The sequence below is a fragment of the Dermacentor variabilis genome, chromosome 2 (assembly GCF_050947875.1).
Source record: "Dermacentor variabilis isolate Ectoservices chromosome 2, ASM5094787v1, whole genome shotgun sequence".
Classification (NCBI taxonomy): domain Eukaryota; kingdom Metazoa; phylum Arthropoda; class Arachnida; order Ixodida; family Ixodidae; genus Dermacentor; species Dermacentor variabilis.
Genome location: NC_134569.1, coordinates 170,489,271 through 170,512,633, shown reverse-complemented (window position 1 = coordinate 170,512,633; position 23,363 = coordinate 170,489,271). Strand labels below are relative to the sequence as shown.

At 44.2% G+C, this 23,363-nt stretch overlaps 1 protein-coding gene across 1 annotated transcript in view; it reads left to right on the top strand.

Moving 5' to 3' along the window:
* LOC142570550 (prodigiosin synthesizing transferase PigC-like) overlaps window positions 1-23,363 on the top strand; it is a 62,130-nt gene that overhangs the window by 23,164 nt on the left and 15,603 nt on the right. Inside the window, exons 7-21 of the mRNA XM_075678925.1 lie at window positions 1,716-1,825; window positions 2,742-2,889; window positions 7,810-7,865; window positions 8,125-8,255; window positions 12,510-12,616; window positions 13,220-13,258; window positions 13,788-13,903; window positions 13,989-14,059; window positions 14,140-14,204; window positions 14,854-15,001; window positions 15,647-15,764; window positions 16,432-16,532; window positions 17,020-17,091; window positions 17,154-17,260; window positions 19,173-19,245. Coding sequence (XP_075535040.1) covers window positions 1,716-1,825; window positions 2,742-2,889; window positions 7,810-7,865; window positions 8,125-8,255; window positions 12,510-12,616; window positions 13,220-13,258; window positions 13,788-13,903; window positions 13,989-14,059; window positions 14,140-14,204; window positions 14,854-15,001; window positions 15,647-15,764; window positions 16,432-16,532; window positions 17,020-17,091; window positions 17,154-17,260; window positions 19,173-19,245 — 1,462 coding nt within the window. The remainder of the gene's footprint in view (window positions 1-1,715; window positions 1,826-2,741; window positions 2,890-7,809; window positions 7,866-8,124; window positions 8,256-12,509; window positions 12,617-13,219; window positions 13,259-13,787; window positions 13,904-13,988; window positions 14,060-14,139; window positions 14,205-14,853; window positions 15,002-15,646; window positions 15,765-16,431; window positions 16,533-17,019; window positions 17,092-17,153; window positions 17,261-19,172; window positions 19,246-23,363) is intronic.

Genomic DNA, 23,363 nt, shown 5'->3' with positions numbered 1-23,363 from the left:
GATGAGGTTTATTGCCACTGTGAGGCAGCAGCGAGAGCTGCCTGGCCACCTCTACACGAATAAAATCTTTGATTTGCTGCGAGAGGGTCGAGTTGGTTATTTCGGTAGAAACCGCAATGCTCCAGACGGGAATCGGCGTGCTGAATGTTCTGGCGGGCGATGGAACGTTGGCGGCGCAACATGTCAAAGCTCTGGCAGAGGTTAATGAGGACGGATACGCTAGTTCGGCTTTTGGCCAGCGACATCTGGAATGTGCTGTCCTCGATGCCCTTGAGGATGTGTTTGATCTTGTCATCCTCTGACATGCTGGGATTTACCCGCTTGCACAAATCGAGAACATCCTCGATGTAGCTGGGGAATGTTTCTCCAGGCTGCTGTGCGCACTGGCGTAGACGCTGTTCAGCGCGTAGCTTATGCACAGCTGGGCAATCAAACACTTCAGCATACAGAGTCTTAAACGCGGACCAGCTTGTAAAGTCTGATTCGTGGTTGAAGAACCAAAGTTTGGCTACGTCGGCTAGGTAGAACGGCATGTGGGTCAGCTTAGACTGGTCATCCCATTTGTTATGGGCACTTAAACGTTCGTACGATGACAGCCAGCCTTCCACATCGTGTTCGGCGGTCCCACTGAAAATGGCTGGGTCGCGTTGACGAGGGACGCCGGCGCAGATGGATCTCGGCAACCTCCACCAAATGCGATGATGTTTATTGTCGTTTGCAACGTTGTGGGACACTAGCTAAATCAAGGCACTGCAAGGGCTGTCCGTAGCACGGGGCTCACTCGCGATCACGGCACGGATATATATATATATATATATATATATATATATATATATATATATATATATATATATATATATATATATATATATATATATATATATATATATATATGCATGCGCAGTACAGTGTACAGTGGTAGGTGGCATTTGGTTGCATGCAGTAAGTCTTAAAAGGCTTCATTCACATTCCGTATTCGGTCGTGCTACCGACATTCTTTCAAGCGTTATCATCTAAATCGTGCTATAATTTGATTCGTGTAAGCTACCTTTGTGCTCTTTACCAAAAAATTACTGCGATAAAGCTTTTATGTAGTCACCTACTTGGCCTTTCAGTAGATTGCAGTACGTTTGTAAATAAGTGAATAAATAAATAACTAAACATCATTTTTCCACACAGCCCCGCGCGAGGCCCTCAGCCTTGTTTTACAGCCTCTTGCGCACGGGAGAAGAAGAAGAAACGAGACGAAGCGCACGTAATAAGGCCTAATTCGAATCGAAGGGGATGGCCTGGCCATCGGAAAGTTGCTGCGCTGGCAGCGGAAGCCACGCAAAGACAGTGACGTAAATTAGAAAATTAGTATGAGTGCGTAACCCGAAAAGCTTTTCAAACCATTCACCGCATGCGCATTTCAGCCTAGCTGTAGGATGCGCAATGGCTTCGCCGATGCTTTATTTAAAGTACAGGTATATGCATCGTGAACACTCCTAAGCACCACATTACTCTTGGGATCGCTCGATTTTGCTCCGCTCCTACCTGGTGCTTGAGGTCGGGCGTGCACTTCCGCTCCGTTTGTTCACTATGGTCGAGACATGACAATCATTTGAAGAAAGTTTCTTCAGCTTATACAGTGACGACTCAGAAAGTAGCAGAAATGCTTCTGTAACAGGTCTCACTGAGGAAAGATACAACATATTCGGGCATTTTTCTTTCAGTGTTTACTATGGATCAATATATGCCCCGGCTAGTACGATGCTACCCATTGATTACGCTGCTATAAACACTGATGTATATGCTCAGCGTGGCCGCCTACGCCTGCGAAGTGGTGAGTCACCCAAATTGTTTTCGACGTTCTATACATTACGCCGTGACAATGGGCGCTGTGGCGACTAGGTTCCAGTAACAATGACCCTATAAAACCGTTAGGCACGACCCTTCAAGAATGTGGTAAACCATAAAAAATGAATCCCATATTACTATGGGAACGCACGCAGAAAAGAAGCAGCACTCGCGTAGGATTAGCCATCATTGTTGTTCAAAACGAAATCTATATATTAAGAAAAAGCGAAGTCTACATTGTGGCAAACGCTATCCAGTAAAAGCTATGATACACGCCGGAAATAGTGCGTTGAATTGGTTGATAACCTTATGCTAATGGTTCTTAATGACAAGAAAGAGTCCGGTTGTAGCCAAGCATGTATAATGACAAAGCACGTATAAAGATAGCTAAGGGTAAATAACATTAGTACAAAAAATTTTTTGGATAGAACCAAATGCGGCTGTGGGCTTAAAGTTTGGCACCGCCTTACATCTTTTTTACCTGTGGTGACGGAATGGCATGATAGGAATACTTGCACCACGAAAGGCTTTTCTCTTCCCGACCGAAAAAGAAAGTATTTGTACAAAAGGATTGTACTGTTGCTAAGACATAACGCTGTGTCGTCCTTAGTCTATTGTCATAGAGTAGCTCGGGGAAACACTCGTGCCATTTGACTGGCACCCTTCGGAACACTAATAATACTCTGTGCAAAGCTTCGTCCAATATGAAGGCTCTTATTCCACATTGCATATACTTGGCCATAATTAGGAGCTCTTGAATGCTAATGCAACTTCCTTGTTTAGAAGCCTGTTGTCTTAAATTGCATCTAAGAAACCAGAATTTCTTATGTACCATCTCGCCACTCCGTTTTGCATTTTGAATGATTCACGCGCTTTTCATTGTAAAGGTATATTTCTTGCAGGTACGTTTCCTCTATTGGCGGACGTAAAATTTGTGACTCCCCCATTAGTCTTCCAAACCGAACATAGTTGTTCGAAAGCCCATGTCACTGCCGTGGAGCTCAAGTCTGGACAAAATGGCGGATCTGGCTTTATTGTTTCTGTCAAGAGGTAAGAAAATTCACACAATTTTGGTAAATTTCTACTTTCTAGTACGACATGACTCAATGGATCGAGGGAATAACTTGCTTTGTATAGCTACACGAAGTGTGCAAGGTTCCTTTATTTTGATTTATCCGCGTATCTCTATAACGCCAAAGCGTGGCGGCTTATTAGGCGCTTGTTGACAACGTGGTGGAATTTGACTGCTGAGATACTTTACGTATGACTACTTGTGGAAATTATTGGCATTAGGTATATTGTGTAATTGATTATAATCAAGGAAAAATGATACATACAAGCAATCGTAGCCATTGCTACAAAGGAATCCCATACGGGTTCTTCGAAAGAAAAGCCTCACAGTTGAAGAAAAGCTTAAAATTGAAGAAAAACCTCAAAGCCAACCAGGCGGCTGCCATCTGCTAAATGCCTGGTTAGCACAGATGGTAGAGCGGCTGCCCCGGAAAGGCGGTGGTCCCGGGTTCGAGTGTTGGACCAGGACAAATTTTTGTTCAACTGCGAGGCTTTTTCTTTCGAGGAAACCATAGAGGCTTCGTTTGTAGCAATTGCTACGATTGGGTGGATGTCTGATTTTCCCTTAACTATAAATACTTTACTTCACCTTGCGGGTTTTCGCAGAACTATTACGTCCAACTCTTGCCTTTGCTTCGAGTTGTTGACAAATTCGACTTCGCCCTGCTATTTGCTAACCGCCTGGTTATCTCAGATGGCAGAGCGGCTGTCCCGGAAAGGCACGGAGGTCCCGTGTTCAAGCCCTTGACCAGGACGAATTTTCTTCAACTGCAAGGCTTCTTCTTTATAGGAACCCGTATGGGTTTCCTTTGCAGCAATTGCTACGATTACGTGGATGTCTCATTTGCCTTTAATTATAGTTCTCTCCACCCTGCGCGTTTCCGCAGAACTATAACGTCAAACTGTGTAATTAAGTGACCCTGTTTATTGTGGCGTGCGTTTAATCATTGCATTCATAGTACTGGGACAGCAATTAAGTGCCTGGAACTGGGTTTGCCAGGTCGGCTTGTCCCGTCAGTCTGTTCCTTGCGTTCATCCAGTCTGTCCGTCCGACGTGCTATCCTTTTACGCTGACGACAACACCATTGTCGGCATCGGCAACACAGAATTATTTTTGTCGTCAGTAGGCCACCTCGTCATACCAGCTTCCCCATTTCTAGAGCCTCAGACACTATATATATATATATATATATATATATATATATATATATATATATATATATATATATATATATATATATATATATATATATATATAAATTCGCCACAATTCGCCTCCAAGGAGATGAGCTGTTAATGAGCCATCACTCATTTTTTTCTTTATTTCGTAAACAGAACTTGAGTAATGCATAGAGCACATTTCATTCTAAACAGAGAACAAAAATGAAAGGCGCACTACGCTGCACAGTCGAAATAAACTTAAAAATTAAGAGTGCACATGTGACCAGAAGCGGAAGCCAGTCAGAAATGCGATCAAAGGTTTCGCCCATACTGCGCACTTGAGCAGCCTTTTCTCGAAAGACGGAACATTTCTAGTGGGGCGGCTCGGCGCATCTGTCTATCATGTGGCTCCTCCATAATGAGTGAAGTTCCACAGCAGTTCAGGAAAATTTGTGAAAACTTTGCGCTTCACACTAGCTTTAGAGCAGTGGCAGGTGTGTATGTATTTCGGAAGTCAGAATGAGCAATTCTGTAATAGACAAGGATGCAGTAATGTGCATAGCTCAGAATTTTTGTACAACATGGCAGGCGTTCTTGCGTGCAATTATATGCTGCTATGCTAATGAAAACAGCGTCGTTGGCACAGAAGAAGGTGTATTGAGAGTAAACAATGTAAACCTCAAGCATGGCATATGCCCATAATACAGGATGCGCAGAAGATAACGTTGGCGTAAAAGAACGTAGAAAACAACGACACTGACGCACAACAATAGTCGTAATATGCCTTGCCCGCATTTCCTTTCGATAACGCTGCGAGCTCTGTACTTCCAAGTCAGGAACGACATGCGTGTTATCAGCATGACAGAGCATTTAGGAAAGTGTTGAGCACAGAATTTTCAAGAAAGGAAACGCAGCAAGACTGATGATGATTATTGTTCTGTGGGAAATAGACAGCTCAAAGGTTGTACATTTCTTAAAGTGTATAGGCATAGTTGTATCGAAAATGCAAAAGTAAGAAAATGAAATTGCTGAGAACTCGTAAGTGGTGCTGTGTGCATTTGGAACATGACATCAGTTGCAGTTGCATAGTCTACCTGAAGGTCCCAGAGGGGAGTGGGCCTTTCAAAACGAGTCAACAAGCCTTAAAGGCCGTTAACACAGGAACGGCCTTCTGACTTGCGACCTAAGTATTGCAGAAAAATTAAATTAATAGAATGATCAAACGAGACTTCAAATTTGAAGGTCATGTCGGATGCTATGACACCGTCACGTCGCGCAGGTACGTACGTACATGTTGTCTTACGAACGATGGAAATAAAAAAATGTGACTGCTTTGCACAAATGAAAAAAAAATAGCATTGACACAACAATATTATCTGACTCAGATATACCGAGCTAACAAAAAGCTAAACCACGGTGAACAAAAACACAGATTTGCATGATTCTTTCGTCAAACTGCGAACAGTGTCGGATGACGAAATTGTAATGACGGCTATGCAACAACCACGATGACATCATGAATACGAGCCCATACCCACAGCCCAAGTTATTATGCAACTCGAGTGACTTGGTCAGGGTAAAAGGCGGGACGATTACGGCATGACGGCAGTAAGATAGCGAGGCTGGAATGACTGTACTAAAACGACCATGACGACATCACGACCAGGAGCACATACGCAGCGGAATTAGCTGGTGGACAAGTTGGGTTACTGGTTCTGCGTAAAAAGTTAGATATCTGGCATGTCATAGCTCGCATTGCCAGCCGCACTCTTTGTTCTATCACCCGAAAGCACGCCATGTGCTACTAAAATAACATTATAAAGCATCCTCTCGACACAGCCATACCAAGGCAATAGTGCGTGTCAACGGCCGCACGGCATTTATGAACTCAATTTTTTACAGCAAAGCTGTATATGGCTAGGGTTCCGCGCATTTTTGTTCTCCGTGAACAATTTTCAATGGCTCATACCCCCGTGAGCATTCATGCTCCCCTAAGTAAGCAAAAAAAAAAAAACGCCATGGCTCCTAGCCCCGTAAGGAAGAGGCTACGAGCACTCAGCAAAGTGAAGCAAACAGTGCGTAAACTCTATCTAATCACGCTACAACACACAGGACAGCATGTCGAAAACTGTCATCATAAATGGCTTATACCCCAGTGAGCAAGGAATCGTACCGCCGTGAGCAATGGCTCATACCCGTAAGCAAGTATACTCCCGTAAGCAAGCAAGAAATGGAATGATTCATAGTCCCGTAAGGTTCATGGCGACTCACTTTGCGTGAATCAGCTGCGATGACACTACTCGTGTTTTCGTTGTCGGTGATTTCAATGTGGATGTGTCAGTAGCGAAAAGGGAGCGGTTGAGGCGTTCCGTGTTGCAGACATATCCCTTGCGGTGCCACACCGACCCGGCCGAACCGACCACCCAGTGGCGTACATGCATCGATTTGGCATTATCAATGAATGTGATTGCAGTTGCGAGTGAAATAATGACCACCAATCACGACAATAAATGCGTTCGTAGCTTTGTTCAAAATTATGTGTCACCTCCGTGTGATGTCCTAAACAGCTTCGCTGGTCAGCCACCTTCACAGAGTGGAATGGCTCATGATTTTTGCCTAATTCAATAGTGTTGGAAGGTTGCCTCCCAGAAAATATAGTGGCATTCATTGAACATAAGAAATTTGACAAAAAACTAAGATTCCACTACGCGGCCACAGGCGACCACTGCTCCCTACACTACCACATCATAATAATTTACCTGCTCTGATTTTTTCTACTGTTTACCTTTTATATTTTCATTGTATTATCAATTGCATATTTTACTTCACTGACTGAATTTGTAGTGCATGTTTTAAATGAGGTTTTACGTGCCAAAACCACTTTCTGATTATGAGGCACGCCATGGTGGAGGACTCCGGAAATTTCGACCACCCGGGGTTCTGTAACGGGCACCTAAATCTAAGTACACTAGTGTTTTTGCATTTCGCCCCTATCGAAATGCGGCCGCCGTGGGCGGGATTCGATCCCGCGACCTCGTGCTCAGCAGCCCAACACCATAGCCACTGAGGTACCACGGTGGGTCTCTGGGGCATGTTTTGCATTTTTGATCAAATAATTGAAGTTCACATGTGTTTATGTTCCCGCTTATCTAATGCCTTTCGGGCCTTTCAGAAGAAATAAATTAGATAGATAGATAGATAGATAGATAGATAGATAGATAGATAGATAGATAGATAGATAGATAGATAGATAGATAGATAGATAGATAGATAGATAGATAGATAGATATAGAGTTAAAACAGCGGAAGTCAACAAAGTATAGTATTCGCATTGAAACAAGCTTTACCATATCTCCTGTGGTTCAATTTTGCGCCTATCTCTCTTAATGAGTGCGCTTTGTAAAGTTCGATCATTATGATCATCATCATCATCATCATCATCATCATCATCATAACACAGTTTGGTAAGCTTTACTATGGAAGAATACTGCTGCCGAAGTAGCTAAGTTCGGGGGCGAAGGAATCGGGGAAGTTCTCTTTTTTTAAGCTTCCATGAAATAATGTCTTGTAATGTATTTTAATTCTAATCATTTTTAACGCTTTTGCTGCCCTTATCCGCATTAGTTTGGGAAATGTAGTTTTATAACTGACGTGGCATTTACGTGGCATCAAGCTTGATGCCATGACATCCCACCGCAAGCACTACAAAATAACGTTAGTTTACTGTTTTTACTGCAGGGCACAGCAAGGAAGTTGCAGCATCCCACCATATCTGAAGCACAAGATTATCGAAGGTAAGCTCCCTGAACAAAAAGCGTGAGGTGGTTGTGCCGAAAGAATCGTGTTTAACATCAACTTTGCAGTTTTAAGGTCTTTGCCAAAAATCTCATGCGACTTCCCAAATCGAAATAAGTTTTAAGCAATTTCTGTGGCATGCAAAGTTGAACCACCGAAATGGTGTTCGAATTTGTGATTTCCGATTTTACTAACATGGAGAACGCAGAAAACATATAAGCACATGCGGCTTTCTCTCGCTTTTCCTGTGTTGTGCAGAGCCGAAGATGCCTGATGAGCATCGCCTTGTCTCAGATATCAGTGAACCGTGCAGCAAAGTTCCAGACTTGTCAGGAGGCAAGGGATCGTCTCTAGCGGTGCTTGACTCCATTGCCAGGGAAGTGCATACGGTGGGTAAAGCGCGAGTATGAACATCCCTTAACTGACGATTAAAGGAAGCTTTCGTGAAGCGTGATACCATAGCTATAACAGGCATTTCTGAAGATATACCCTACGTATGACGTAGGCTTAGGTATTGGCAAGGAAAATCACTATGGAGATTTACTGCGAAAATTTACGTGAGAAATTAACATGGTCTCATATACCATTCGCAGAGGGCAATTCTGAATGCTTTTAAATCGACATCACTGTCTTATCTCATCTTCTGGTTTCCTAACCTATTGGAAGTAATATGAGATGCTAATATTGTATAAAACAATTGAAAAAGCAAGGACAAGAGGAAAGAGTGGTTACTGATGTTGTGGATTAGAAGAGATGAATGCGAAACATTCAAGCGATTGGTTAAAGGTAACAAAATATTCTGGCAGAGCCTGTCTTGCAATGAATGTCGACGTTAATGGCATTAGCCTTCAAGCAGTGCAGAGACACACCGCACCGCCAACGGAGAAACGCGTCATATATGTTATATTCATATGCAATCGGGTTCTCTCTTCCTTTCGCGTTTCCCACTGGAGATGCTGCTTCATCTGGAGGCACCGCCTAGAAGTCCGCACCTGACGCGTTTGCTAGTATATATTAAGACAAGATTTTCTGCATATACGGTGGCTCAAGTTGTTCCGACGGTTTGCTTAAAAACCGGTTACCTCAGTATAGCAGCTTTATGCTCTACCTATTATACGATGAACTATTATACCCATTTACCCAATTTGGCGGAAAAAGTAATTCGAGACACGGAGAGATAAAGAAAGACAGCGGACGATCTGTGAAGTATCCTAAGAATGCTATTCGCAATAAAAATTATTCCTTTGTTGGGAATAAAGCGTCATTGCTTAGCCTCTAAGCAATGACGCTTTGCTCTTCCCACAGTTTTCTTGAGTGCGCATTCTGGCGACTTTTTAAACAACGGATTCATAATATTGCCACACCTACATCGCTTCAGTTTTCTTGCGAAGGACTCTTCTTCATTGGAAAGCAACTATTTCAGGTTATTGCTGGGCAACAAAGCCGCGTACCTCTATCCGAAATCATCTGATAGCTACCGCCAGTTCTATAGGGTGTTCTTTTTAAGCTGGTCCAAATTCTTCAATATCGCATGTAGCAGACTGCACAATTCTAACCCTCGAGCTAAATAACTTGATGAGGCTGCCATTACTTCTACGAGTAGTCAAAATGATTTGTTGGATAACTAACATAATTAAAATACTTAACGTTTTAATTAATTACCTTACGACACATATTTCAATCCACGAATTGCAGCTAGTGAGCTTGCAAGGCATATCGGCTTCTAACGAATTCTTAGGATGGCCCCGGCTTCGAGATATGCACCGTCAAACTTGCGGCAGGATTTCCCTGTTCCACTTGCTTTTATTAGCAAAGAACCAGTGGGGAAAAAAGCAAAAGACGAACATTAAGGCCGCTCAACAAAGGCAACGCTCGCGTTCGCACGGTGTTTTTTACGTGCAGATAGTTGACGATCATGAACAACCAACCAGCTCGCATTTCAGCTCTAGTGCTGTCTTATGCATTGAAGCACAGACGTAAATGGAACCTCAATTCATTTTGCGGTCGGTTGGTTGAAAAACATTATCGAGGGCCTACGAGGCGCGCGTTAGCGTGCCGCAGGCGGTTCCCACGTCGGGACCGTCAGGCCAATATTTTTGGCAATTCCGCGGGCCTGCTGGACCCATTGAAAATGATTATCTCGAAGCTGATGTAGTTCTGAAAATTCGTTCCAAGTGGATACGCCTTGCCAGCTTACCGGCTATAACTCGTTAATTTAAATTTGTGCCCGAAAGTAATTGTGCAAAAAAAGGTAAAGGGGTAATTATGTTTGTTATTAAATTTAAAAAAATTGATCTGTTTTTTTTAAGCCTCCCTGCTGTAGACTCGTCAAGCTGCCCTGGAGTAGCTTTTTTTCTGCAACCCCTCCATATGTATTGTCAGATGGGAAAATAAAATTGAAAATGTAATGGCCGCCTCATCTATTAACATAGCTCAATGATGAGAAGTGTGCTATCTACCACAGGGAAATAAACAAATGCGCAGGTAAAAACACTTGATATACCAAAGGTGCTTGACCTGGTTACACGGGCATGGCGAGTAGTGGATTCTCAAATGTACGCAGCACCAGCGATTGTTCTGGAATGCATGGTCAGACACGTGTACATAACTTACGAATCCGAAATGTAGGGTTAGATTCGGAGCTCATTAATGTCCTTGTGATTGTTTTTCGCTTGTTATTGGTGGGTATATATTCGACTAGTCAGGAACTAGATTCTTAACTTACATTAGAAGTATTATTAGAGGTACAGGAAGCAATACCCAGCGCCTCAACCAGATTTCACGCACCGTATTGGTGAAGAGCCTAGCAACATTGCTAAAAACACGAGTTAAAAACCTCGAATATTATTAGACAAACTTGTACCCCCCTGCCCTCAAAACAAAGGCAATCTCAAATCTTACAAATACGTGCACACTCGTCAGTCAAGTCTAATCGCACTGGTTGAGTTTGTTCGTTATTTGCTCATATTAGCCGCACGTGCCAGAGAAATTGCTTGTGGGCACGTGCGTTGGAGAACAAGTTTAGAGGAACAGCTCCCCATAGCTCCCATGCATTCATATCTGCAACCGGAATGGCACCGCGATATTATTCTGTACAGGCTCACAGGTGCAGACGAAGAATAACGATTCAGACGAGACGCTCAACCAAAGTGATAACAAGCCTAGCTCTGCATAGTGGCGCCATTTATTTCAGGCACATGCAAACGCATCCTCTTACGCGCCGGAAATCCTGCGTCAAACTTTTATGAATGGTGATCCTGTATGTCTCCAAAATGTGCGAACCGAACTTTACACATTGTTCACGCTTATGTGCTACATGTAAATGGTTGTTTTTGCGTCATATGTTGATTATTTTTGGCGTTACAAAATGGGAGGTCGCAACATGGCAGCGTCTTTGCGGTTGCCACTTTTTTCGCCTTTAGCGAGAATTTATACGAGGCCATTCATGTCATGGGGAAAATATGACCATTCAATGATCTCTCGGTACACTACTAGCAATTTTCAAGGATCATTGACTCAATATAGGCGCCTTTTGCGCCGAACGGCAACCGTATAACGGTGATACTCAGCTAAAAAAAGATTTGCTGGAAAGAGGTTAAAGGGACACTAAAGTCAAAAATGATTTCTTCTGCATCAGTAAATTAGAGTTATACAACACCAAAAACACCACTCTTACAACGATAAGACGTTTGGCGAGCCAGAAAAAAGCGCAAGAACGAAATACGGGTGGCGACGCCTACTTGAGTTCCCGCACCTGGGGGCTGTGACGCCATGGATTTTGATGACATGTTCTAGGCCCTACTAATTATATATAGCGGTACAGATTGACTACATTATGTTCTAAAGGAACCGAATATTAAATGTGGCAAGTTTCGGGAACCTTTATTCAGCCAACGCGGCCCAAGTGCAAAAACATACTTTGGAATCCCTGACGTCACGCGGATGTACCGGCGATGGGGTTTCGGCGCGAAATTCGAACACTGATACTTGAACATTCATTTTCTCATCTAATAATCTAACTATTCTTTTAAAATGACTGTCTGCAGGGTTCTCAAACAAAGCTTCATTAGTCTAAACTGATTTATTGTTTCGCTTTAGTGTCCCTTTAATCAATGTACTTGTGACAATACCAAGAACAGCATCGCCATTAAGCTCAGTTACATTGACGACCAGTTGGCCTAAGACGAAATTCGCTCTCTGTAATTTTCATCATAGGCACGCAGTACTTTGGATCAGTTGTGTTTAAATTACCAAACATCAGGCAGCGTAATATAATGTTTCGCAGCACAAGAGCACAACGCTCAGTCGAAATACACGCGAATACCAAACGTCTCCGCAAACATTAGACATATTTGAATATAGCTTAGTTACTGTGTAACCTGTTTTTGTTTTCATATTATTGTTTTGCTTGGTTGTAACATCAGAACAGCCGACCCTCTCACTGGCCAAATTTCGAAGTTTTCACAGACAGCCTAGAACAACTGTCCAGAGCAAAAGGTCACAGAACAATATCCATACGCAGTGCCTGAAGCTCGAGATTTATATTCTTTTAGACCTGTCTACGTGCATCATTGAAAAATATTTTTGAAACGTTACATGTTTGCCTCATAGGATGTGATCAGAATGCTTTCCTAATAATTCAGTTTTCAGTTCCCCGGGGATTTATTGTCACAACCAAGTCTTACAAGCACTTTTCCTCAAGTCCAGAATTTCGAAAATTGATGGAAGAAATGGAGACTGCAATGTCCAGGTGAGCCTCTTTTTACGTCCTATAAATTACTCTGTGTCTAAGTAACTGGGGAAAAAATAACACGTACACTACATCAGCGGAACGAGTTGTTAATTTGCCGAAGTCGCGATAATTGGAGATGTTCAATGCCGTAGTTCAAAATGAAGTTTCATTTCTTCAAGACATAACTGACTAATTATACTTGCTTTAACTTCTGCGTTATATTTTTTCTATGAAATCATACCCTGCCTCTTAGTCCTCGACACGCAAGCTTGCAGATTTAGCGCAATAGGACAAGTATTGATTCAGTAACCTTATCGCGTTAACTTCATCTGTTGAAGCGCACGGGAGTTGAAAACAGCGACCCCACATGAACTTCTGATATAATACGCGCTCTTTGACCTTCTGCTTTCAGGACAAGTACAACCCAGATATTTTCTTGAGCAATTTATCCCTTTTGGATGTTTTGGCAGTGGAATGTCGATGAATCCGTTATTTATTAATACGCCATTGGTTTGATGGAACCAATTTGTAAGGCAGTTAAACGTGAGAAAAATATTTTATATTTTTGCTTGAGGATGCGCTAACGCTTATTTGAAATTTTACTTTTCGCATGTGTTGCAGGGATAATTGGCAGACAGCACTGAAAGAAGCCTGCTTCGGGTACGTAAAGTGCATTGGCAAGCGCAAACTATAATAAGGAGTATTTTAGATACTTCTACAAGAATCTCATTTCGAATGGTCAAAACGAACCACACCTATTTGAGTGCACGAAAGCGGACTAATTACATAAACATCAGGTGCTCATTGCGTCCTCATACGCATCGAGATTTTCTCTTTCTTGAAAACTGCTTAGTCTAATGTAAAACCCTTTAGCTCTACTTCTACATTGGTTGATTGCTGGTTAGCATCTACATAATATATATGATTTACTGATCAAAAGATAACTTTCCTGCTGTCCTGCTTGGGTCATCCCAGGAATCAATTAAGGAGCTGCAATGCAACCATAAGTGTCACAAGCGGAAGTGTAACTGCTACGATACAAGCAAGCACTTTAGCTACGTGAGATCCGCCGCTGAGAATTCACGAAGGCTACGTTGAAAAAATGTCGAAGGCGTTAAAAAAGATGCGATATTTGGTAAGCTGTGTTTGGCAGATTACTTAATTTTTTCGTTACTTTCTGTGTGTGCAGATTGGTAAATGCTCTGGAAAATCTCAAAATGCCTGCAGATGTCCAAGAAGCAATCTGTCACCATATATCCAAGTTTGACAAAGACACAATGTTTGCTGTCAGATCTTCAGCGTTAGGTAAGCATTGGAACACGCTACAAGAAGAAGACGTTTCCCGGAAGTTTCACAATTTTAAACCAAGGATATGTGTGCCTGTGTATAGGTGAAGACTCCGAGAATATGTCGGCCGCAGGTCAAATGACAACGCTTCTCGGAGTTCGGGGCCATAAAAATGTAATTAAAATAACCAATTTTACAGAACCTTCAACTCTGCTACTAGCAGCTTATTCTCCGTCAAACATTTTCTTTTCAAGGTCGTCAGCGCTGTGGTGAAATGCTGGGCTTCACAGTTCAGCTTCACTAATGTGAACTATAAGAGGTAGGTTTGCATTGTACGATCAAAGAAATCACAATACGATTGGCGTTTTAATTAGTGATCGTATAAATATTCAATGTTATGCTCCAGTAGATCACTTCCTTGAGTTCTGGACATTGACCCTTCGGCCATGCATCGCACTTCTCACCAATGAACCAGCGTAACTCAATGGGCAGCATTAAAAAGTCTGTGTTTCAAAAGATCCGCCGAACAAAGAAAAGTGTAGCAGTGGCGGGAATGTACTGGTACCTAAAACCATACGCATTTAAAGAACTTTGTCATAAATTTCTTGGTTTTGGTGAGGAAAGTAGTTAAACAGTTTTACAAACAAATTTCGAGTGAGGAAGTGACCTGAGGGAACACTGACTTGACTTTGTGGGAACATCATGAAAAATAGGAAGAGAGGATGCCTGCATCTCCACAGATGCTTTCCACAAATGATTTATTGTTGTGAAAATTCACAGTGATCGAATATACTATCTTACCCAGCACATACATTTTGCGCGTTAGTGGATGCTGCGTCACCAGAGGTGCGCAGTTTTTCTTCCTACGCTTTATTAGAGCCTGTCGGTGGAACAAGATCGCGCGTCGAACGAAATAAAATTTCGGGACGTTATCACTAAAAGTAAAGCTGTTATTTGGGACTGCGCAGACAATATGGGCAGCCTTTGGACGTCCCGATGGCAGTAGTAGTGCAGGAGCTCGTCAATGCCGACACTGCAGGTGTAATGTTCACCTGTGATCCACTCACGGGAAACCCAGGGTACATCACAGTGACCGCCAACTACGGTATTGGAGAGGTAAGAGGAGAAGCACGTGATTTCGCATAATTGTAAGGTAAATATAGAGCTAGGAAGTACATCATGAAAGTTATCTTTCTTGAAAGTTACCCTTCTAAATATCTCGCCATCCCACTCTGATTTCAAGCAAGACCCCTTGTACAGAATTTTGCAGTGGTGCTCAAGTTATGACCATCCTGATGCATTTGCTGCCCTTAGCGGTGGTTGTTTATGTCCAATTGCGTACGAGCGTATTTAGAAGTAACGCTGTTTTTTTTTATTTTGGAACTAAAGACAATGCGTACATGAACATTCAGCGTTGCCGTCTCCTTATGCCCCGAGGTTTCTGAGTGAAACTGTGTAATTTAGTCATTGATTATTCAAAGACTGTTCATTTCTCTTTTGCATGTCACCTTAAAGTATACTGCAGCAGTATTACTGAGCAGCAGTATTTGTTAAGAATACTTGCGTGTAAAACATATTCTGCACTTGGCCAAGAGTATATAAAAATACTGATTGATTAAACTGTGAAAATTAGCCAATTGGCCAACTCTCGCTGTGACGTCAAAGTGAGAAAAGAAAAGGTGCAAGATTTGCTGCTGATGTGTTTCATTTTACGCTCTGCTTTTGTTCCTATCTCCTATTCTTGAACAACCAAATGCTCAGTCAGTTGTCTCTGCCTCTGCGGAGCCAGATACGTTCACGCTGAAGAAGAGAGGACCCCAGCAGCCCATCATCGAGTCACGCCAAATTGGGCAAAAGTCTGTGTGCACTACAGCGTCAGGTGAGTATGCAGCCCTGCCCCCATTTAAATGCGCAATTTGTGAACGTAGACACTTGAGACACATTTTTGTCAAGGAGCGGACAGTGCAAGCAAGTTCAGTGTCCAAAAAATGGTAGTTATGAATACAAATGGGGTACCATAAACTAGAAGAGAAAAAGTTCGCCCATTGAGAAAATTTCACGCAATCAACACAGCATGATCAACCTTAATGCTTAATCGTGTATCTGGTTGCCTACAAAATTTGGCTATTTCCACGATTCGGAAGCGGCGGGACAAATCTGGTACTGCACACCGCAGCACTATATGCGGGCGAGAGACACAACGTGTTGCACGAGGTCTGGTATGCAGCTTAGTCAGGCGCAATTAGAGTCCCAAGGTTTTGAAGGGGTTCGAAGATTTAAGTGCAAGAATGTCCTTGGAGTTGATAAGTGTCTAAAAAGCTTACGAACCACGAAATGGGAGAAACCCTCCGCGTATCCCGAATAATCCAGCGCCTTGTGACATCTCGAGAAAACCACGCGAGCATCCAAGACTAAGGGCTGCATTATACGTTGACAGTAGTAACTTGTCTACAAACCAAGCGTGTCTATCGTGCTAACAGGCTTTAAGAAGTTTTTTAACTGCATTTATTTAGATTGTGCGCCTTGCGACTGTCATTTGCTTGCAGAGAGTGGTGGTGTGGCCACCGTATCACTGAGTACGGAAAGGGCCACGTGCGCCTGCATCTCAGACGACGACGTTCAGACTTTGGCGGCTATTGGCGCACAGGTAAATAAATGCCTGGGTGGAAATATCTTCCACAAGAAAAAAAAAGCAATGAAAAATACAGGGTGGAAACATTTTGCACTGGCGCAGCGTATGCTAATATGTCAACCACTGCGATAAGCGGGAGCGTTCCTGAATAGCACTGGACGGAATGAAACGTTCGCGTGAGCAGAATAGCACGTGCATACATATACATTAAGTATCATACTGCCTAGGAGACGCTTGTAACACCATAGGCACTAACTATGTCTGGTGAATATGACCCTAGAGCATGAAAAAAAGTAAATTGCTCGATAAACATCTGCAGGCATTAAATTTGCGTCTTGCGCGTGGAATCGGCACGTCTTGCAAATCGTCTTATATAAACACGTCGAACAGTAGGCACCATAGCATGTCGCGAATGCTTTGTAGCTGCAGATGCACAGAGCGTTCCAAATGTCATCATAGATGTAATGCTCATTTATTGATTTTGCCTCTTTCGTGCGCATAGGTTGAAAAGACGTACACAACACCGCAAGACATTGAGTGGGCACTCAGGGATGGAATGTTCTTCATGCTGCAGGTAAAAAATACCCTCTCGAAATGGTAATTTTAGGCAACACTAACGCGTGGTCTTCCTTTCAGTGCCGCCCCGTCACAACATTCTTCAGAGAGAGTGACTGCGAGATGCTCCACGAATTCGACGAAGGTGTAAAGTCGGCCAAAGAAGTTTTGACCAAGGGAAATGCATCGTAAGTGTGCGCAGTTCTTAAAAATTCGCCGGCTGTAGTAGCGCAAGTGAATATTCGTACCAAGAATGAGTTTATGCACACTGTTTAGGCAGGTACATATAGTAGTTGCTTGCTTATATCTCAGTCTTAGTCGTTACAAGGCGCGTAGTTTTCAGTGACTTAAAGTTATTCCGAATGTCGTGAAAAGAACTCATCGCATTAACTGCTTTAAGCAGGCGCGTAGGACCAGTGGCGGTGGCATTCCACTTCTAAGCATGAAGTCATGGTTCGAAAACTAAAGAAGATGACGGTATCCTAATGGGAGCGAAAGTCAAAAATGCTCGTCTGCGTTTCGATTACTCGTTCCCAACAACGAGCTATAACAGTCAATATTCCGAAGTTCTTGATTAGGTTGTTCCTCATGGCGGTGTGTTGCCTTATGATGTTTAAGCACAGCTGTCAATCAAAGGTGTATCTGTATGCCAGTTTGGGAGCATGTAAAGAAGAACTGAGACAAAATGTCTAGGATGAAGACGGAGAAATACTGCTACGTCATTAAGCTATGGAGAGAAAGGAAAGCACTAAGTAATTTAATTATGTGGCGTATACCAGGGCGTCAAAACGAATTCTTTCCCGTCCTGGTTTTAGTTTCATTGCACTGTAAAATGCTCTGTTCGGATTCGGCTCCAGTACGAAACAAGAAATGAGCCGTCACGATTCATAACGGCTTTTATTTGCACGCAAAACTTTTCTAAGCAGATTATCGGTAAAAACATGGTATTGGTTGCTTTTAATAATTAGATGATGAATTATGAGATAATGCTCAGTGCCTTGACTCAAGGCACTAAGATTGATCTTAGAATTGAGAATCCAGAGTCAAGGCACGGAACTAGGTCAGAAGCAGCATTTCATCGAGTGTACTCGCCGGATTGCGGTACCGCTGTTCTGATAAAACGAACTTAAATGAACAATAAAACTTCGGTAATAAAGCGTTCTACCCTTAGTGAACGAGAAAATAGGCTCTTCAGCGCGCAAGCCAATGGTTTTGCTAGGATGCCGATCTGCTAGTGTACCGTGCGGCAGGCATAGATTAGCGGAGCGCTCGATCGGCTATCGCTCGTTCTATCCCTTTCTGAGATATGCGCTAATGCGGAGTCGCGAAATACGCGATGACTTTGCCTAACTTCGGTTGTTTTGGATTGCCGACTTTCCTGTTAAACCGAAAACCGAGAAAAATGTTCCGGTTTCACTACGAAAGAAAATCGCAAATAACGTCTCACTTACGTTCTTATTTCACTCAAAAATATTGTATCTTTTCTCGTTTTCCGTTTTTGGTTTTGTTCCATTCTCATACACATTCGAATAGAGTAACGGATCGAACGCCTACGTTACGCTGTCCATAGAGGGAAAGTATAGGCGTCCGCAAACAGTCTGGTTCTTGCTGGTAAAGTTTTTCCAGCCTAGCATAATAGTAAAGACGGCGTCCTGTGTTCGCGTACGTTGGCAATGCCACTAAGCGCAAGTCATACAGGATGCTTGAGGCTGCATAAGCATGTGATATATAGTGCGACAACTTGTCCACACTCTCGAGGAAGCGTACTATCACGGAGAAAGCGACATTCAATGTACGGCGCGCGCTCCTAACACTACACTAGCAAAATGTGTCCGCACCTACTTCGTTCTACGGTATAGAGTTGAAATGTTAACTCCTCTAATGTACCATTCACATTCAATTAGCGAATTCATTGATTTCGCTTCCCTCCTTAGCATGAACGTTATACTATCTTTCGCCACTCATTGCGAAAGTAGTCTTCCTTGCGCATATCAGTTACCAAGGTATTGCGAAGCAAATATATTTGCACAAATGCACGCATGAATGTGCTATATTTTTCCCGCCTAGAGTTATTCTTTAAAGATTATATTTTCGTTTCAGAGAAGTGCTACCAGGAGCAGCGTCCCCACTGTCTATGTCTTTGCTTCGGTGTGGCTTCGAGGCACACGGCAAGGTATGTTTTTGTCATTTGCCATTGTGTTCTCTGAAGTAAAGCAAAGCTAGTATTGGTATATACGCAGCGGGGACATTGCCAGCGCTCGTTTTACTCCAATGTGTTTTTCCGTAGCTCCACATCTTCAGCCGGTTTCTTGCTTTTTTCCCCACTACTTGAGCCTTGTTGTTTATGGACTGCTTCGGCGCATCATAATTACCGACGGCGCCTATTACATGGTTCGTCGGCACTTACGCCCTCTTGTTTTCACGTCCAATTCTGCGGAGCTCTTCTTCTGTGCCCCCACGGTACTTGCCGCCTGGGCACGGAGCATCCAAGCTGCCGTTCGCTGTGTCGAAGAAGCGGAACGTTACCGATGCAACCACCATCAATGCCAGGTGCGTCTCTTTCCCTGGACGAGTGCAACGTGCGAAGACGGTACCCTGAAGATAGACATCACCAGCATAGAGCACAATATACCTCGGCCAAGAGAGCGACGGAACCTACTAGCCTTCCACCGGAGGAAAATGTAGTTCCAGCAGTGCCAAAAAGACCTCGCTCATCACTAGGCCTGCCTCCACGACCAACACATACGTCTCAGGAGTCGCCAATGACATCGTGGTACAAAGTGGTTATCAAGCCTCGTGCTAGATACCACATGTACACTCTGCATGACCGTAGCATTCAAGCGGCTTTGAATGTCTGCCTCGAGGCTTCCTGATTTCAGTGTTTCGCTCTACACAAACCTACCAATATGGTCTCAAGATGAGTGTTTGTTGTGGTACTAGCTCATAATCTCATAGAAGTGCAACATACACAAGTACCAGAAGAATGTGTCCTTCCCATTCAGGCGTACCTCGCAGGTGCCGCTGATTTAAGGCGCTGTGGTTAATGGCGTTGAGCGTGAAGAAGACCCTGAAAGGCTCCTGCAGGAACTATTGTCTCATGCACTAGGTTGTGACTTCTCGCCACCTAGGCAAATATCGTACGGGCCTAATCAGGCTTCAAAGTCCTAGTTCCCCACCTGAATGCATCTCGTATTACGGCTGCGCACTGTACCCGCGTCCATTAAAACATTCCTTTGTGTACTACTACCCTTATTTTAAACAGGGGCAAATGAAGTCATCCTGTCCCTACACACCCAAGGGCAGACACCACGGAGCCTGAACGATCAGCATAGTTTTCATGCGGGCTATGCTATACAAACGATCATGAAATAACTTCCACGGCGGGCTCCAGCAAGTTTAAGGTCACTAAGAATGCTCGACAACGTCGTTTAAGGGCCGCAGGCGATGACCCGGCCGTCAAGATCTATCGATGCAACAAGTCCCCGTATGCAACCGTCACGCCGTTCGAGCCTCGCTGGAAGAGGACGCTAGCCAGGTTACAGCAGCAAGTAGAGCGACAAGTGATCCTGCCACACCTACATACAGAGCAGCTGTTAGGTCGTCCACTTCGTGACTACAATGGGCATTACAGTCGATAGAAGACACGCCACTTCCATTGGTGGGCGAAGAGCTCAAGATCAACGCTCGCGTGACCCCTATTGAAAAGGAAATCCAGTGTCTCAAGGAACGCCATACAGTGCTCCAGCATCGTCATGACGGAACGCGATCATCGCATTCGTCGTCGACATCCATTCCTGCTTACATGGCTAACCCGGCATCTATGTCGAAATCTCTTTCACCTTGAAAACTTTTGTGCATCCTTGCTCACCAGCTCCAGTATCTCACCTCGGTTCTTGTGGAAAACCTCAACCTGTGATGGCTCATGCGTCTTGAAGCGCGACAGAAGGCATCTTACAGTAGAATTGCCATGGCATCGCTGGGAAGGTCGGAGAACTGCGCCAGCGTCTAAGAATAGGGAAGCTGTGTGTTTGGGCTCTACTGCTTCATGTATCCAATGACCTGCCGTCGTTTACAGGATTTGTGGCATACTCATCGCATTCATTGTTGGACTATAGGAGTGCTACGCCTGACGTCCCTCTAGGAAAGGCTCCGATGTCCTTCCAGGAAAGGCTGAAGCGTATGTAAGATTCACTCTTCAAGAGACTCTTGTTGATCTTTCACGGTGGTGCACTTTATGGCCAGAAGTCGTGACCGCGTTGATTTGTCTCCAATGCGCGGTCTTAATCATCGTTTCGTTCTATGCCCGCCCCTATAGCATTCTTAGCGCTCGGTTGTATCTTGACTTGTTGGCGCACCTACGACCGAAACATCCTGCTGGTCCCAATATGGTAGCAGAAAATATGAACGCGCCCCCCACCACATGCGGTTACATCATTTGCAGAGCGCGTGGTACCTGTGTGCTGGACATATTTATCGACGCCCAATTCACGCTAGTTAATAATGTGTCAGGGCCTGCCCGTCGACGTGACCACCCTCGCGGGCCGCCGCACTCGCCACACTTATCTTGGTGACTAGGAAGGACGACCGTCTCATCGCCATGTGAACTCGACTGCCGGGGTAGCGACCAGCATGCTATTCACCTTGGCTTATCTTCGGGCGGAACAGGCCGCCTTCGCCGGCTTCGTGGAATGGTGGACTGGGTTGGATACAGGGCAGTATCAGAAAGCAGTGTATCCGACTGCACGAAGGACCGATCCCGTTATTTTAGTGTGGCACTAGCTGAAGCAACGTGTGTGTTATGAGTCGATGAATCGCAAATCGCTCCAGGTTTGCAACTCATACATCTCTGGGCGTCGCGCTGCGATGCAGAACTTACATCAAAACGTGACCCTACATTAAATTCTCTTTGTTTGGAGGCCCAACGTCTTACTGCAGTAGGTCGGTGCCATTAACACCGCTTAGAAAGTGGCCGCAGAATGGACTGGCGCTCCTCTCTCGGTCCTTCGTCTTCCAGTGCCCCTATTTAACACACCTTCCGAGCGATGGAATGTGTAGGCGCCCTCCAGAACCCACAGCTTCCATCCTGTTAGCATCTGGCCAGACACCACCAGTATTCCCTGAAAGTGTTGCCGCCACCCTTTTTCCTACGTTGAACACACGACCGCCTTCTTTCATTGTTCAAAACGGCCTTTCCGCGGACGCAGGCACGCCGGCTACGCTCGCCCAAATCAAGGGTGTGCAAGGTGCCTTCACTATGGCAGAAGAGACCTGTCGGTGCCATGCAGGGCACCAGGGCCCGATGTCATATTGTATGAACTTAAGAAAAACATGAATGGCAAGGTTCTCGACGTGCTGTTGGAGGCCATAAACGAAGCTTGAGCTACAGGAGTCATTCCTGAGCCTTGGTGGATGCAGAAATGGTCCCTGTTCTCAAACACGGAAAGCCTCTAAACAATATCGCTCATATGCGACCAATAGTCCTAGCCTCAACGTTAGGCAAGCTGATGGATCGTATGCTTGTGGCACGTGTTACATGGTAGCTCGAGTGATACGCCTGGTAGCATCATCCTGGCCAAATCTTGTTCCGTAGTCATCTGGGCACTGAGGATATCCTTGCGTACCTTTCTTCTATGCTTCTAACCTGAGGAAGTTCCCAAAATATTCGAACCATTCTGGCAATGTGCTTTCGAAAAGCCTGTGATCAAGTGGGCCAGGAAGCAATTGATAGAATTATCCATTAGCTTCAATTCCCTATCCGTGTTTTCATATTCGTCGAAACCTACCTGCACGCTCGCACCTTCCCCATTCGCATGGCTGGCAAAGCAGCACGTCAATTCGTCGCACATCGTGGTTTCCTGCAAGGATGTATTCTCGCAGCAGCCCTTTTTAACACCGCCCTTCTTCCACTAGCTCGGAAGCTAGCGACGATACATAACGCACAATACATCATGTATGCAGATGACATCACTCTTTGGTTGCTTCATCCTGAAATCTTCCGCCAAGGACAAGCGCCTCAAGAGGGCCTAACCGTGTCTTACAACTGGTGTGCTCAGATAGGGCTAGAAATTTCCAAGGACACGGCGACCTACATTCCAGTAGTGAACAAGTATGAGCACCGTCTACTGGCATTCCGCCGTCTTCAGTTTTAATTCTGGATTAGCAGCCACTACACAAGGCTTGAACGCTTCGGGTGCCCGGCCTTGAAATGGATGCCTCCGTATGGGCGGGACCATGGGTAATAAATGCAAAACAACATACGCTGGATTGTGAAGAAATCTGGTGGAGCAAGCA